Source organism: Scardinius erythrophthalmus (assembly GCF_964197995.2).
Source record: "Scardinius erythrophthalmus genome assembly, chromosome: 11".
Classification (NCBI taxonomy): domain Eukaryota; kingdom Metazoa; phylum Chordata; class Actinopteri; order Cypriniformes; family Leuciscidae; genus Scardinius; species Scardinius erythrophthalmus.
This window is the reverse complement of record NC_138231.1, coordinates 24,542,790-24,560,911: the sequence shown is the minus strand read 5'-3', so window position 1 is coordinate 24,560,911 and position 18,122 is coordinate 24,542,790. Positions and strand designations below refer to the sequence as shown.

The following is an 18,122-nucleotide window of genomic DNA, read 5'->3' as shown; positions in this document are numbered from 1 at the left end:
AGCTCACAAATATAAAGTATTCAGATTTTTTTTTTTTTAAATATGTCATTGTGCCAATTTGAGTAAAACAGCAAGACCAAAAATCAGCACCACCTCCTTTGTAGGAAATGTTTTAACAGAGTAAAAATGAATAAATTACCCCGTGTTTATGAGGAAAATATGTGTAGACCACACTTTAATATCGGGGTGAATAATTAAATATCAAAAGACTAGTCCAGTCATTTTATGAAAAAAGGTTGAACAAATTGCAACAGAAGCAAACTCAACTGATTTTGTATCCTCAATATGTCCTGAGTAAGAAAAAAAAAAAAGTCCCGAAGAATCCCATTAGGGGAAAGTTTCGAAAAAGACCCAAATATAGCCTATTCATACGCCTATTCATTCTTTTTCTTACGGCCTATTCATTCTTTTTCTTACATTATATGGTAAAATATATTTGGGTCTTTTTCGAAACTTTCCCCTGATTGGATTCTTCGGGACTTTTTTTTTCCTTTACTGAGGACATATTGAGGATAAAAAATCAGTTGAGTTTGCTTCTGTTGCAATTTGTTAATTTTGGCTTAAACTGACTGGAATTCTAATTGAAATGACTATTTGTTTTATATAATTCTACTATTTGTTTTTGTTTGAGCAGCTACATCAACTCCGTGCAACTGTTTTGATCGGTCAATATTTTACGTAAGAATAACGTAACACAGCATTGTTATTTTTTATTCTATTTTTGTAAATCTATTTTATCTGTTTGGGCATTGCACGGCGTAATATCCACATATTCCCCGTGTTTCGCTGTTCATGTATTTTATCAAATTTAAAAATAGAAATACATTTCCCAGCACTGTGTGACTTTCTGATTGGCCAACGATTATTTTTTTCAAAGGTCTCTAGTGGAAGTGCTGAGTATTCCTTCAAAAAATTGAGACGTTAATCAGTATCGTGAAAACCTTCGATTAGCCCGAACTTTATACTAAACCCTTTAATGTATGAGGTGGGAGTTTCGTTGGTTTTGATTAATGTTTATATGTGGAGTTTTTGTGCTGGCTGACGGTGTCATCCAGTTGATCTAACGTTATTCGCACTAAAGAAGACTGAAGATGGAGGATGAAGACTTTTTACTCGCTCTTCGTTTACAAGAGCAGTTTGATCAGGAGACATCGGCTGCTGGATGGAGTGATGAAGACTGTCCGGCCAGTAAAAAGCGTAAGATCGAATCATCTGGTGTGATTCCCTTCTCTCAGCCCAGCCCCAGACCTGAGAGATCGCTGTCCATCGTGGATGAGTCGTGGGAGACGTTGGACCCCAGTCCGGACGTGAGAGCCATGTTCCTGCAGTTTAACGACAGCTTCTTCTGGGGGAAACTCAGCGGGGTGGAGGTGAAGTGGAGCCCGAGGATGACACTGTAAGAGTCACAAACCCAACGTGCAGGATTCTGTCTAATGCTCAGCAAAACAAATACATAGACAGATAGATATATACACAGACATAAATATATATATAGACAGACATATCGATAACGTTAGATAGACATAGGCCTATAGATAGAAGATTGACAGATAGATAGATAGACTGATAGATAGATAGTTAATAGAATATTATTTTTGTATATATTACTACCTAGTTACACTGTTTATTTAAATTTAAGTTATGTTGTAATATTTTCTTCTATTATATTGATGTTTTTATTATTCTATGTATTCCAAGCTTTGGCAATATTGTATTATTTAAATTTTACAGTCATGCCAATACAGCAATTTGAATTGCATTGGATAGAAAGATAGACAGACATATATAGATAGATAGATAGAAATATCGATAGAAATATAGATAGATAGACAGATATAAGATAGGTAGATAGACAGACAGACAGATAGATAGATAGATAGACAGACATAAAGTAGAAAGACAGACATATAGATAGATAGATAGATTAACAGATAGATGGATAGACAGACAGACAGACGATGGATAGATAGACAGACATAAAGTAGAAAGACAGACATATAGATGGATAGATAGATAGATTGACAGATAGATAGATAGATGACTTTGACGTGTGTAATCACTGTCTAATGTCTGTTTCCTCAGGTGTGCTGGTGTTTGCTCTTATGAGGGAAGAGGAGGCTTGTGTTCTATTCGACTCAGTGAACCTCTCCTGAAGCTCAGACCCCGCAGAGATCTCGTACAGGTTGGTTAAATGTGACTTTAAAGTCAAAATGAAAATTCCTTAACCTAAGCCTACTGTATCGTAATTTCTAAAGCCTCTAAACTTTACTGGCAAACCCGTTGTGCACAATCTTCTACATGTCATCCGATTGATATTTATACTTTTCAGCAAGAAAAAGACCTTTTAGCAAAAATGTATTTTAAAAATGTCATCCTTCAAGTCTTTGTGCTGTGAAATTGAATCTTTAATGATATTTATACAATAACGTAAGAATAACTTCAATATTGTAATCATAATATTTCAAGATGAATATTTACTAGATTAAGCAACTTAGATTACTTGATTATTTATATATATATATATATATATATATATATTTTTTTTTTTTTTTTATTAGAAAAATCATGTGAAAATGTAAAAAAACTAAAGAACTTTGGCTTTAAAACTAAGCATTTAAACATCATATTTCATGGTATTGGGAGATCAAGAGTGACAACTGATATTTATATGCATTTTATGCAAGTATTCTGCCATACAGTTATACAAATCTCATCTATTTACCTTACAAGCTTTCATAATTTAATTTTACTTTTTGACCATATAAATGACAAATTGCAAATTTTTGCTTAGTTTGAGCCTCTGAATAAAATTGAGGTATTATTTTCCTCGAATCGAGTGTGAACTCTGTATACTCACTAGCTATATCGTATTATACCCAGACAGCAACATAGTGTCGGCCCAGATCCGGCCCACATCTGGTACACGTGGATTATACCAGATGTGGGCTGGATCTGGGCTGACACTATGTTGCTGTCTGGGTATGAGTCATAAAAGCCATATTGTATCAAATGTGATACTCAACATAAAACACATAAGTTTTTTTATATTTTGTGTAAAGGTTCAATAAACTCTTCCATTTAAAACAAATAAATAGATTTATATTATTTCATATGTCAGGGTTAGCACATGCTTTTGGTCTTACTGTGCACAATTCAACAATGCACCCTATTCTAAAGAAAAAAAGTTCCTTTTTGTATTCTATACCATTAATCATATATATGTTACAATAACATGTTCCATCTTATAAATTTATGTGAGGAAAATTGAAAATGAAGTGCCCAAAATGTATTTCATGATCATTTGCAGCTTGATTTTAATTTTACTGTTTCTTTCCACAGACTCTTCTTCATGAGATGATCCACGCTCTTCTCTTTGTGACTCAAAACAACAGAGATCGAGATGGTCATGGACCAGAGTTCTGCAAACACATGGACAGAATCAACCAAGCAAGCGGCACCAAAATCACTGTAAGACTGTGAACAGATCAGATTATTAAACAATATCCAGTTGTTAAGTCTGACGTCACGTGTCAGTTTCCTGGTCCAAATTCTCGATCAGATCCCAAAAGCAGACAACAAACAGTGCCGATATACACTCACCGTGATCTAACCTTTATCTCTATACCGAAATCTCAGTTGACCAGACAGTGATTCGTCTTTTATGAATTGTTAAAATATTGGAGATGTCATGAGCCTGAAGACTGTAATGTAAACTTAGCTTATAGATCTGTTATAAATGAATAGTGCTCATAAATGATTGTTGAGAAAGTATTCTCAGTTGAAATGGAGAAGAGGTTTGGACCCGGAAACGGTATTCAATACGTCATGACTTAACTAGCAGAACATTATGACACCAATCTCATTGCTGTATTGCTTCTCTTTTCACAGATATATCACTCGTTTCACGATGAGGTTGACGTGTACAGGCAGCACTGGTGGCGCTGTAATGGACCCTGTCAGAATCGCAGACCGTTCTTTGGCTACGTAAAGCGTGCGATGAACAGACCTCCCTCGGCCAGAGATCTCTGGTGGGCTGAGCACCAAAGGACCTGCGGTGGAACATACACCAAAATCAAAGAGCCAGAGAATTATGGGAAAACAGGCAAAAGCGACAAAAAGAAAGACAAAAATCCTTCCAGTGAGATTTCCAAGAGTTCAAAGCCTCCCAGCAGCACAACAGGTGATCCATTCGCTATTACCACATTATTAAACGAAATTCATACAAATGTGCATAGTTTTAAAAATAACACTGAAAAGTAAATTAGACTAGCTTTAAGAGCAAATGCTAAATAGAAAACATAAATAGAAAAAAAAAAGGTCTGAACTTTCTATACCACTTCTGCTAGAATAATGATTTTTCAAATAGGATTCAAAATTGGTTCAAATAGAGTATGGTACTCTATGGCAACACTATTATTGGAAAAATGAATCTGTGTTGAATTGAGGAAAATCTATTGACCTTTTCGTCAATGAATAAGAATGAAATGAAAATGTTAGATAGGGTTGATTTGGGAGGAGATTAGGGTTGTGCCAATAGACGATAGTATCGTGTATCGACGATAGTCAGAGATATCGCTGCTGGCAGATGCCTTTGACGATATCAATACGATAATTAGCTCGTTTTCACATTAATGTATTAAATCATTATTATTATTATGAAGCTAGTATTGTTATTAAATTAATTATGAACTACAATTAATTTGCCTTGCCTAAATTTATAACGACATCACCACATAACCACACTTGCGACATCACCGACGCGCGTATGAGATCCATTCACAAATTGTCAAGAGTGCTTGCTTTAACAGACGCATCATTCTTATACAGAGCCAAGATGAAGACAGCATCGTTGTTCGTCAGTATTTTGTTTCCATAGCACATTAACAAAACATTTAATTACACTAATAACACTAAAAACAATAAAAATACAAAATATTAATGAAAATATCACTAAAATTATATAGGCCTAATAAAAGTCTTTAGTTCACGAACGCAGCACAACTCTGCCATCTGTGAAAATCAAAAGCAACTTCAAACACTTGTTTAACAAGTAATATTCTTCTAATTGTTTCACTGTCAATAATGTATGTCCACAAGAGAAATATTAAGCCAGTAAATTAAAGGAGAACTTGGTAGCTTTTTTAACTTAATAAAACTGTCTAGAAATCATTTGGATGGTTAAACAACCTGTTCTGGTGATATTGGTGACTTTCCCCGCTCCCCCCAGCGTTCCCAGGCGGAAAACCAACCTTGCAACTTGTTCACTACCGTCCCGGCAAGATAGAAATTGGAAGTCTCGTGAGAAGCGAAAGCGAGAACGAGAACGAGCGCGAAACACAAATTGCTTTACGGCAATTCGACATAAACACACACACATGTATAATGTATTACCAGATTACCCACCTCGGTAGACATAGCTCCACGCGATACAGTTGGCTTGCTCCGATCAAAACAAACGCACATGAGCAGCGGTAGAGAGGGGGAGGAGGCCGCCGCAAGTGAGTTTTTTACGACTGTGTTGTGAAATATACGCCCCCCCACAGCTGTAGGGGGAGCTCGTGGGGAAAACATGCGACAACAAAAGGGAAAATCAGCGAAGAAGTGACTAGAGTTCGCTAGAGTTGCCGAGTTCGGCTTTAAGATAGTTGCTATAGGCCTTATTCGCAAACACCAGAAGTAGCTAACCGCGGCCATATTGTTGACATGACATCTGTCCTGCCCCTAGCCGCACGCAGATTTGAGTTGAGGGGAGCAGTAGCCTAATGGCTTCATCTCATCGGTATCAAGAGAAGATAAGCTTGATTGGTGTGGACCCATATTAAATAGACCCAACAGCCTTAAATAAAGATCCGTCCTTATTGCCAGCCGTAACTTATCCGGATATTTATTAGAGCTGCCAACTCTCTCGCATTCACCGTGAGACACACGCAATTGACACTTTTCACACGCTCTCACGCCACACATCCATTTTCTCACGCACAGACAAATCGCGAAGCAAAGAGGACACGGAGACCGACAGACTAGACAGAGCAGGTTAGTTATGATATAAAAAAATCTCAGCTCTCAGGTTCTGTCACTTTTATTACGAAATTCAAACAATAAATACCGTTTTGGCGCTTGTAAATGTGAAGCGACAGATCCCGAGCGGCACGTGAACCGATCATCTCTAGCTTGTAAATAAACACGAATGAACAATGTTGAAAGAGACAGTACAACTTACCTAAATGTATATTCCTCATACATAATATCGACCAATCAAACAAACAAACAAAGGGGTCAATAAAACAGCTGGAGAACAATTAGTCACATAACATTTACCTCAGGAAAGCCGGTTGATGACCATAATATATAGGCTATAGTACGTAGAAGAACACACCATCACGCTGTTTTAAAACAAATACAGCGATAATACCATGGATAATACCGACGCTGCCTCGCTTGTCAATTGACAGACTGACAGTTGCCGTGGTTTCTATGTCAACAACATGGCCGCCGCGTACATTGATGACGTAGATCGAATAAGAACTGTAGCCTACCTTTATATCCAACGTCGTCTCTGAGAGAACGCGCCGTTAATGCTCAGTCCGTTTCTGCTTTCATTTTCAGCGTTTACATGCACGTTATTAACTCGATTATGCTGAATAAACTGACAATGCATGTCATGTAAACACATTAACCCGTTTTCCTTTATCGGAGTCAAGTCATAAGTTTAAGTATAACCGATCGACTTTTAGATTTTTGCCTTTGATTTCTCCCGGCATTTAAAACACATTAACCCGCGTTCTTTGGGCCTATTGAAGTGCGATGTGTGAAGTGCATGCACTGGTAGGAGGACATATATCACAAACTCCGACTCTTTCTTGACCTAAGAAATTATTAAAACGTGTTCCCATCTCGTGCAGAAGTACAGTCAAAATGCTTCATCTGTAACGGCATGAGAGGATAATGTGTGTCCGTAAATTTCCCGCTGACATGTTGAAACAGATACAAGAATGATTAGGATCTTTTTTTACCTCACTATACCGGGAAATAACCCGAATTAGCCTATTAATAAACACTCCACCTTTCCTAGCAAAATAGAAAACAATTCTCATATATAAAACGAACTAATAAAACAAGCAAATTAATGAGTAAATAAGCAAGTTATGCCGCGTTCCAGGCAACCTGTAACCCGTGTTTTTCCAACTCGTAACTGGGAGTACATCGATCTAGTACGCGTTCACGGGTGGGAAGTTACGGGTTTTACTGCCGTTCCAGTGCACTTTCACGGGTATAAGGTTGGAAAAACACGGGTTACAGGTTGCCTGGAACGATGTACTCCCAGTTACGAGTTGGAAAAACACGGGTTACAGGTTGCCTGGAACGCGGCATTAATAATCAAATAAGTAAGCCCCGCCCCCCTCACGATAATATCGTGTATCGCCGATCTCACAGGCTGACGATAGGACGAAATACAAATGGAGCATATCGCCCAACACTAGAGGAGATTCAATCACAATAGCTAGGTTTACATGAACACTACTTTGCCTTTTAGCCAAAAGACTATGACTAAAACTAAATCAAAATTTGCTGTCAAAATTTATTAAATTGCGCCATACAGAGTGGAACAAAGAAAATTAAAGGTGCTGTATGTAACTTTTTCACTCTACTAAAGCATAACAATACCATAATATGTTTGGACATATTGAGGAAACATGCTAAGTTCATATACTCCTTTCTCTGAAAAACACAGCCAGTTATTTTACTTTGAAATGTGCGTTTTCAGGCTGGAATGTTTGTTTTTGTTTTGGTCTGTGATGCTGCATGTTGCTAAATTGCCCATTTTTATTGTCCATTGCGCTCGTTCCTGTTGCGTGTGCTTAAACTGGCAACCCGTGTGAGCGCCGTCCAGTCTGAGGAGCAGGTGGCGGGAGAAACGACAATCTCTGATATTTTGAATTGGACTGCAGTACCTATTTTGTCATTCTTACAGACTGCACCTTTAAGTATACCTGAGCCTTAATTCCTAATTATTAAACAAAGGTATTTTAACTCACTGATCCATCATAAATATAGATCAATGGCTTAACTACATTTTACTACAGTGTTTCCACGTGATGTTGCAGCGGTCAGATGGTACAAGTTTATAAGTTGTAATTACAAGCTCTACGAGGACATAAATGCTTTTAAAAAGTCAGAATCTTGTTAAATCTTATTTAGGGCACCTCAGGTTTCCTAAAAACTCCCCTTGTTTGGTCAAACTTACAGATGGTCCTACCCCAATATAACTTCCTGGTTCTAATAAAATGGCCGACTCCAACACTGATGAGTCACAATTCGGTAGATCCGTCACAAATGGCATTGGTTGAGCCAGTGATGCTATGTCAGGCCACTTGCACAAACAAAGAGCATTGGTTTGATAATGCCACATTGCTTTTCTGGACAATTATATTATATGTATTGTGTTTCAGGCTCTGGCTTACAAGACATCAGAAATGTCATTCCATTCAGTGGGAGAGGGTTTATTCTTGGAGGGAACACGCAAACTTCCACAAACAAGCTGACTCAGAGTCCTCCTAAAGCGCAACCTGACTCTGACTCTGACCCTGACTCTCCGCTCCTTCCAAGACTATGGCCCATTGAGACAAACTTGCCCAAAAGAGTCAGCAAAGGTGCATCGAATGTTCCCCGCAGGAAGTCTGTTAGCAACACTAATGCCTTTATCAACGTCAACGGCTCACCTGTGAGGATTTCCAAAGTCAAAGACTTAAAAGGCAAGCAGAGGTCAGTGCAAGATCTCTTCCAGGCCATAGTCCTCAAATCTCCGGAGAGAGCAGCCAGTGCTCCCGGTTCCTCCAAGCCTGCCACAGATGCCACCACAGCGAACCCTGCTAAATGTAATGGAGCATCTTCATCTAGTGCCTTAGACACAAAACCTTTTGGGAAAACAAGCCTGATCAATAACCATCATTCATCCACCACCACAGGGCCAAAGCCTGACTCTATAGAGTCGTATATCTCCAAATATTTTGGAAATAGTGCTAAAACTGAATTCCCAGATTCAAAGTCGAAAGCTTTCGGAAGCCCTCAAAAGTCTGCAACTAGCACATCAGGTTACGTTTCTAAGCTCTTCGGAAGTAACCAAAAACTAGAGTCAGATGCTGCAAGCTCAGGATTCGGAAACACTGGCACTCCCCAAAGTTCACACACTTTAACTACTTCAGGGTCCAGTTCCAAGCACTCCGGAAAGCATGAATCCAACTTTCCGAGTCCTAGAAGCATTGGCAGCCCCCGGACATCAGGGACTACGCCTTCAGGAGCCAAGAAAAGATCATGGGACGAGCATAACTCCGAACATATCTTTGATTACTTCCAGCGGACAGTCGGTGAGTCCGCCACGTCCGCAGTGCAGCAGAGAGAGGAGGTCGGAGACGGCGTTCCAAACAATCCTCCATTCCAGATCACCGTCCACTGCCCTGTGTGCCACATCAAAGTACCCGAGTCTGCAGTCAATGAACATTTAGATTCCTGTCTGTTGTAATCTCTGAAAACATCAAGTACAGGCCATAGGGCTTTACTAAAGCTAGGAGAGGTGTTTTCTATGGGATTTTTGTGCTCAAAACTCAGGTATAGCTGTAAATAGAAAGATTACATATTATTTAATATCATAGTGGTGTGAAACATTACTTCCAATGCAATAACTGTGTAAGTCACGGCTTTTAAAATACATTTAGAAGTCGTTAGCAGCGCAATAGCCCACAAAAAGTACCACATTTCCTTTTGTACTTCTCCAATTACAGACTTATACTACCTCAATTTTGTAAAAAAGATTCTTTGCATCATGGGAAGAATATTGGGTGTGGTCAGCAGGACTGATTGACAGCTTAGTTGAAACCGAGTGAGTTGTTTGAAGAGACGTCACTGTCCTTGTGTGGGTTGATGTCCGCGGTTCATGCCGATTCAGCAGTACTGAATTTCGCTCGTGTTGGCTGTCCGCTGTGGGATTTAGATGTGATTAGCTTTTCTGCCGGATCAGGCTTTGCAAGGTCGTTTTCATCTCGGTGTCATCAATAACAGCTCTGTTAGGTTGTCCAATGAGTAGGGGGGCGGGGCTTGTGCTGCCTTCTGCATAATAATTTTCCAAATGCTTTGTGCCTTAGAGGAATGCACACGTTTAAAAAATGAACCCCACCCAGATGTGAATTTATTAAGGCGTGCAGGATAACACCATGCGATTAGAGTCATGATGTATTGTTGTGTTTCAAATCCAGCGGCACGCCTCTGTAAACAATGGCTGATGACGAGGTCACGCTGCTCATGTTACACCTAGAACACGCAGATGTTAATTTTGCCGTGGTTCACTTATAGGCCCAAGCACATAATTTTGATTTTCCTGCATGACGCAGTGATTTGTTTAGTGTTTGTCATGCTCCAGGCAGTGACGTAACTTATAATCTGTGCATGTGGTTTTAACATGCACTACAGGTTCTGATAAAGGCAAAACTGTGATGGTGATGCATCATTCTCTTTTGGGACTGAAAACTTTGCACAATTTATTGTTGGCCAATTTAAGACCAGACGTTTTGTTTTAAAAATGGTTTTATATTGATTCATACTCTGTTTTAATAAAAAATTGAGAAGTTTATTAAAGGGATAGTTCCACCCAAAAATGAAAATTCTGTCATCATTTACTCACCCTCATGTTGTTCCAAACCTCTACGAGTTTCTGTCTTCTTTCTATTTTTGAAGAATGTTGGTAATCAAACAGTTGGCGGTAGCCATTGACTTCTATAGTAGGAAAAAAATATACATAAGGGAAGTCAATGGCTTCCGTCAACTGTCTGGTTACTAACATTCTTCAAAATATCTTAATTTGTGTTCAACAGAAGAAAGAAACTTATACGAGTTTGGAACAACATGAGGGTGAGTAAATGATGACAAAATTTTCATTTTTGGGTGGAACTATCCCTTCAGGTGGTTTCAAATGTTTGTGTGTTTTAAATGTTAATGTTTCGTTATTAAAATGTTAAGTGGATTTTCTATTGTGTTTAAATCTCAAAATCTGTTACCTTTCACTTTGTTGTTGAAATAAATGTTCAATTAATTCATTTGGTATCCCTTAGTCTTCTTGAAACAGTCTAGGTGGTATTTATTTTCATCCATACCTAATTTTACACGTGGACAATTCTGGTACCTTTTGAACTGTAACATTTTAAAAAAGAATAGACTTGTTTGTAACTTAAGGAAGCAAGCATTTTTATAGGATGAAGTAGACTTAGGAGCCATTCACTAAGGTTTTTTATTTTATTCCACTGCTTGCGTCTCGCGTTTTTCTACACAAAAAAATCAAACGGGTAGCTGCAGGTCAAAGAAATGGGTGCCGAAAGGTGAATTGCTACAACAGAAACTAACCCCTAACCGACACCCTAAAGCCCAAAGCATACTTCAGTCGTCTGCGCTTCGTGATGGTCCGCGCATTGTCCGTGACGTTAATTTCGTCATCAGGAGGGTCTTGCGCATAATTGAGCACTTGAAAACAAAGTCCACTAGACACTGACGGCGAGAAAATACGTGAGACACAAGCAGTGGAATAAAAAAAAGAACATTTTGAACTAGTGCTGTCAAATCGATTAATCACATCTAACATAAAAGTTTATATATGTACACGCATACAAACTTTTATGTTAGATTAATCAATTTGACAGTACTAATTTGAACTTTAATGTTGCAATTAAGAACAGCATGCTGTGTGTGAGACGCAAACACTGCGGTCAAAGACGTCCATCTAACAGATGTTTTCAAAGAAAAACAATGGAAAAGCAGTGCAGTGGAATGCAAAGACACGGTCAAACACTCCCATTTAGTGCGCTTGTATAGAAAAACAATGGAAAACGGCAGTGAAATACCAAAACATATTCTGTGTGAACGGCCCCTTACAAAATAAACTCTGACATTTTAATAGTTGTTAATTACTTTATTATTAATTAAAATTACATGTCATAGTGTAAATAATTAACAGGATAGAAATAAGTGCAGAGCCGAATGGATGTGGATCAAAGGGGTGGAGCTTAACTCAATTAGGCTTGGGGTGGTCGGACGTCAAGCTCCGCCCATTGGCAGCCTCTCGAAGTAATAGCTAAAGTTTTTTAAGATTAACCACTAAATATAGGTGTTAATTTAATTTTTGTCCAACAGGATGGAATGTTTTAGTTTGACACATCAGCTAATACCACAAGTAATCACATGTCTGTGCTGTTTTTCCTCATATTAGTGTCACTTCCTGGAGGATGATTACGTATGATAAGGGCAAACTGTATAATGTACATGTATAATGAATTAATCAAAGTGATAGCATTCACTGCAAGGCACTTCGTGTGGACAACATGTGTTGATGTGGAACAGAACAGATAAATGACCGATAAAGAAAGGATACTTTGGAATTGTTTGGCTAATTGTTAATTTTTAGCTAATTGTTTTACATTGTTGTTTTTTAACATGACAAAACGACCTTGTGGTCACTGGTCGGATCTTTATCCCAACTCACTGAGTCACACAGATAACAAGTTTCAGCCAGGTTGTAGATATTCAGTTCATTGGTAAAGAAGGCAGGGAAGTTTAGCAGCATCTGAGCTGTCTTTGTGTGTCTGTGTGCACATGCTGTCATTGTAATGGCCTCATGTCAATGCTTTGTGTTCAGCTGCAGCAGGGTGTGTGTGTTTGTGTGTGTCAGAGGGGTGGATCCGTGGCCGATCGCGGTCACCATCTGCCCGCCACTGACACCTTTGTTCCGTGTTGGGATCCCGGCCCTGACCTCACCCTCAGTCAATTCATCTGGCCATTTCCTGCCCATGTGTTCTTCAAGCCAAGGTCTGAGCTACCATTAGAGGATTTCACCCTGTAATCACAATTACAATGCTAAATTAGAATATAACACGCATACATGCACGCAACACATTTAGATTATATCAACATGCACCAATGCTACATTTTTCTAAATATCATAATCATTTGTTAACAAACAAGTATTCATTAATGAGCTCATTGTTTCTGCCTTAAATTATTACATTGTTTAATACATTTTTAGCTAACTGATTTTGTACAGTATAAGTACTGAAATACATAACTGACAGTTACCTCTGATTATAGATCACTCTAAAGTGTAATGTGGACTGCATTTTCTGTAAAGCTGCTTTGAAACGATGTGTATTGTTAAAAGCGCTATACAAATGTGATTTGAATGTGAATATTTATAAAAGTATGTTTATTTTTAACACTTCTTAAAGTGAATATACTATATATCTCTTTTTTAGAACAGAATATATATATATGTGTGTGTGTGTGTTATTATTATTATTATTATTATTTTAAAACACGTCAGTAACAAACCAAAACAATATACATGTGATGAAAATGTAGGTTACCACACAATAGCTCCGGCTGCGCTTTGATCAGAAGAAAAGATTAAATCAGAACTTAATGCTCATGAATATTCAGTGACCCTCCTCTCCGTCATTGGCCACGCCCAGTCTGCGCTGGGTCTCTTTAAAGCGAACGGAAGTGCGAGTTCTAGCCCGACAGATTATAGGTGTTGTTCGGAGCGGTGGCTGTTACATGGGTTTTTCGACGTCAAGGTGTAAAGGTCTTTAAGAAAACCATCATATGCCGTTACTGTACCCTCGACTGTAAGCATAGCTTGTTATTGGTGAATGTTAGTATGAATGGTAAGGTTGGGAATGGAGCAGCGGGCGGTGTGCTGGCCTGTATTGAGGGTCTGCCGCCTCTGCCCAAGAGCCTGAGCGGACTCCTCAACTCCAGCGGCGGCTCGTGGAGGGACATGGAGAGGATGTATGTGAAGAAGACCATGATTCAGGACGACCTGAGTCGAGGAAGGAATAACACGGACAGTCTGCTGGCGAGTAAACCAGCTAACCTGGATGCCGCCCTGGCTTTGCTTAGAAAAGAGATGGTGAGTGTGTACGGAATAGTAAGCAACAGCTGTTCTCCTCTGACTGCAGGCGTTCATTTAACGTTAACTTGTCAGTGCTTGTGAGCTTACGAGACTCGAGACAGCTTGTTTTGGACATCATAGGAGAGAATCGAAAATTGTATGGAACGCCATTGGTGTCAAAAGTTCGTTAACGAACTTGATGTTCATTTTGAAACATTCGAACGCGCCTGTGATTTTTCGTTTCGAATGTTCGGAACTAAGTTAGTCTGTGATTGATGGCAAAAAAAAAAAAGTTTTCTTCGAATGTTTTGAACGTGACCGTGATCCTCAAAAAAATGTTTGACTTAAAAGATTCGAACACTCGTTTCCAACCATGTTCGATTCGAATCACGGCTGGATCGTACATTCAAAACTTGCTTGTGATGGCCAAAAATTATCGATATAAGTGTTTTTTAAAAATGCCTCAAACTGTTAGTATGTGTATATATATATATATATATATATATATATATATATATATGTATATGTATATGTATATATATATATATATATATATATATATATATATATATATATATATATAATTTTTTTTTCTTTTATTTTTTTTATGAACGGAACATTTGTGTTTGACACAGAAACATAGCTGTGAATCACAGGATGTTCAAAACATTCAAATCATTATATATACATACACATACACACAGGGGCGTAGTTTGTGGGGGGGTTGGGGGGGAGATAACCCCCCCAATATTTAAATCTATGCATTACAACCCCCCTAATATTTATACCATGATCACATGAAAAGGAGGCATACCCAAACTTCAACCCCCCCAATGTTCAAACCAAATCTACGCCCTTGCATACACATATTGAATGTTTTGAACATCCTGTGATTCCCAGCTATGTTTCATTTCTGTGTCTGTGTTGAACACAAATGTTCGGTTCTTAACTTACATATGCCCAAAAAGCTTTGCTTCAAATGTTTTGAACATCTCCCTGATATTTTTTTATTCGAATGTTTCTAACTCGATCTGATTGCGCCTGTGATGAACAAATAACTTTGGTTCGTGCGTTTTTAACTTCCCTCTAATGCCCAAAATGTCTGATTCGAATGTTCGGAACTAGTTTGCAATGCCCAAAAAATGCAAAACACTTTTGTGATATCCAACAATGTTCGGTTCGTACATTAATAACTTTCCTTGATGCCTAAAAATGTTCAGTTCGAATTAAAATGCGCCTTTGATGAACAAAAATGTTCGGTTCCCATGTTCTGAACTTCTCTGTGCTGACTAGAACCATTACAATGTCAGAACAAAGGTAACATAAGATTTGGAATGCAAGCTCAAAATATACTTTATATGACTCTGCTAAATACCACAGGTAGATTTCAAAGTAAATGTTTGTTCTAGTATGCAATTTGTTGTCCCTTTGATCTCTGCAAGTACTCATTCCAGTGTGTGTTTGCGCAGGTTGGTTTGCGGCAGCAGGACATGTCCCTGCTCTGTCAGCTCTGGTCCCTTCACGAGTCCATCCAGGAGTACAAAGGCAGCTGCCAGGACCTCTCCGCTGTGTCCAGTGCCGATGGCCCGTACGGGATGGAGAACGGCTATTTCGATGAAGATGAGGAATATTACACTGAATCCGGTCTGACGCCAACCGAAACGCCAGATGGAAATGAAACGTCTCCTAAAAACGGGACATCCAAGGACAGCTGGATACATGACTCGTTCCATATCACAATATAAAACGCTTGACTGTTATTTTTTTTTTTTTCTTTGATGAAAACAAGCTGTGCCATAATTTAGTTTGCTGGCATTTAGTTTCACAGCAGACTCTTTCTATAGGAAATATAAATGAGGATTATTATTTATTGTATAATATACAACATAGTATTTTTTTTTTTCTCCTGATTTAATCAACATTGGAAATTTTATACGATCATTTTTTATAAGGGGAGAAGCATATCATTTCATAATGATGTTTACAGTAAATCATGTTTGAGCTTCTGTTGGTGGGTTTATAGCTGTCGGTTTGGCGCTTCACCCCTCCGGATTTATAAAAGTCTTACTTCTCGCTGAGCAGTCGCTCACTGGGTGCTAACAGGAAACAGGGGTTTGTTTTTATTGAAAATATGAATTCTGAATAATATACTGGAAGTGCTACCTATTCTTCGCTGAAATGTAATCCAGGATATAACCAGCACTAAGAGCTTGTGACAGCATCACCAAAACAAAACTCAAATCTTCCAGGTTACTATTGTATTGCGTTACGAACATATTAACTCATTATGAACATATTTATATACCGCATAAGTAAATCGATAACCAGCTCCATAACATTTCCATAGCGTTTCCCTCCCAATTTATGTAAACCTATGCTAGATCATGTATTGTAGATGTTTTATTTATTTCCTTATGATTGCTGCTTGGATTCAGTCTTCCATTGCACTTTCAGTGCATATCATTGGAGAATCATCGTGTCTCCTTTTGCATAAATGTCATGTGACGTACATGAGGTCGCCTGTATTCAAAATGTGTAATAAACTGTTTTAGCAAGTGCATATGGCCATCAATCCACCAAACGTTATGCATATTGTGAATGGTATGCAGCATGCCATAATGTAAGCATTTTCTTGATGTGTGGGTGAATCGAAAGCCTGGAATTCAAAAAGTGCATCATTATGGATCATCTAATTCTGACTGAGAATCTTCAGAGATGTTTCATCTACAAAAATATTAATATCAGCAGAGAGAGAATCTGTTCTACCTCTTGTGTGTTTGAGCTCTGAAATGTTGTTTTTTTCTCGCACCAGCAGACACAATCAAGCTGCTTTATAATTCCCAGCATTTCTGATTAAACTTTAACACTCTTCCATTTTATAATCTGCGTATTTGGCTCAATTCTGAGAGGGAGAAAAACAAAACAAGGATCTTGTTATGCAGCCACAAGGCTTTAGGTGCTTTGACCAAAAGCAGCACTGAACTTCACACGTCGTGCCTTGCCGCACCTCGGCTTTGAATCCAGGTGTTTTTTTGCCATCGCTGGCCCTTCTGTTATCGTATAATTTCATATCTACATCCAGCATCTTCATATCAGTCCCTCTCATTAACAGCCGAACGTTCCACCCTAAAAATGTCTCCCCATTATCTTCTACCCCGGGGTGATTTATTACTGTGATCCTGCTCGGAAATTCCAGCTCGGTTTTTGTAATTTGCATAGAAGTCGGTAAAAGTAATTGTTGGCTCCTTTGATCTCTGTGGTTGGCATTGGTTGGAAATGATTTCTGCAGTTGTTTTGTATACAAAGATGCTACATTATTCTGTTAGATGGCTTTTGTGTGTTTGGCTTTGATGTTTTTTGTCAGTCCATGTTCTCGAATGTGTTTTTCAAAGTTGTCAGATGTGTTTGAATTAATAATTGATACAGGAATTATACATTTAGTATGTTTTATTGTGTGTGTTAGCTATATAAAATAAATATAATGTATTGTCCTTCTGTTTTTGTTGCAACTTTTCTGTCACTTTAGAATATTATATATATATATATATATATATATATATATATATATATATATATATATATACATACATACATACATACATATACATATACATATATATATATATATATATATATATATATATATATATATATACATGTATATATACCTCAATAAACGTTTCAGACTGCTTAATTCAGTTGTCTGGTTATCTTATTTAATTAGCATCTTAATGCAATTTTGTAAACAAATATCTTAACTTCTGGGAGCCTGTTTAATAATGGATCAGGATGTTAAAAATTGTGGCTGATTTGCTCTAGTTTCATCCATCACACTGGAAATGGATAGTCAGATTCAGTGCATTGCATTGTTGGATAGAGTATTTCACACATTAAATTATTTTATACTTTGAAAAAGTAGTACTTTGGGTCATTCATCTCGATTTATTTATCATATGGAGAAAATGTGCATATTGTGCTTATACTTTAGTATATTATGTTTACTGTGCAGCACAGTATGCAAATTTTCTGTATGCATATAATATCAGGTTGACCTACATATGCATAAATGAGCATTAGCTTACTGTGTGGATTATCGACTCCTATAATGCAATGCACTCCATACAACCTTCTATATCCTTTTTTTAGTTTGATTTACCTGCAAAATGTTAAGGCATTTATACACAGATATGGATAA

The 18,122-nt window shown here is 37.9% G+C and overlaps 2 protein-coding genes across 2 annotated transcripts; both read left to right on the top strand.

Annotated features, from left to right (window-relative positions):
- The first annotated feature begins 849 nt into the window (after positions 1 to 849).
- On the top strand, positions 850 to 11,086 carry sprtn (SprT-like N-terminal domain). The gene is made up of 5 exons (XM_081377946.1): positions 850 to 1,396; positions 2,083 to 2,182; positions 3,340 to 3,468; positions 3,889 to 4,180; positions 8,451 to 11,086. Exons 1-5 carry the CDS (start codon positions 1,092 to 1,094, stop codon positions 9,518 to 9,520), a joined length of 1,896 nt encoding a protein of 631 aa, XP_081234072.1. The 5' UTR covers positions 850 to 1,091; the 3' UTR covers positions 9,521 to 11,086.
- A 2,446-nt stretch (positions 11,087 to 13,532) lies between these two features.
- fam89a (family with sequence similarity 89 member A) lies at positions 13,533 to 17,418 on the top strand. Its single transcript, XM_081378645.1, has 2 exons — positions 13,533 to 13,945; positions 15,397 to 17,418. Exons 1-2 carry the CDS (start codon positions 13,694 to 13,696, stop codon positions 15,670 to 15,672), a joined length of 528 nt encoding a protein of 175 aa, XP_081234771.1. The 5' UTR covers positions 13,533 to 13,693; the 3' UTR covers positions 15,673 to 17,418.
- Positions 17,419 to 18,122: the final 704 nt, after the last annotated feature.

Excerpts from the sequence above, each read along its gene's own strand:
- fam89a (XM_081378645.1), top strand. The coding sequence starts at position 13,694 with ATGAATGGTAAGGTTGGGAATGGAGCAGCGGGCGGTGTGCTGGCCTGT. Across the intron at positions 13,946-15,396 it reads CTTTGCTTAGAAAAGAGATG|GTTGGTTTGCGGCAGCAGGA; the intron begins GTGAGTGTGTAC and ends GTGTTTGCGCAG.
- sprtn (XM_081377946.1), top strand. The coding sequence starts at position 1,092 with ATGGAGGATGAAGACTTTTTACTCGCTCTTCGTTTACAAGAGCAGTTT. Across the intron at positions 2,183-3,339 it reads CCCGCAGAGATCTCGTACAG|ACTCTTCTTCATGAGATGAT; the intron begins GTTGGTTAAATG and ends TTCTTTCCACAG. Across the intron at positions 3,469-3,888 it reads CAAGCGGCACCAAAATCACT|ATATATCACTCGTTTCACGA; the intron begins GTAAGACTGTGA and ends CTCTTTTCACAG.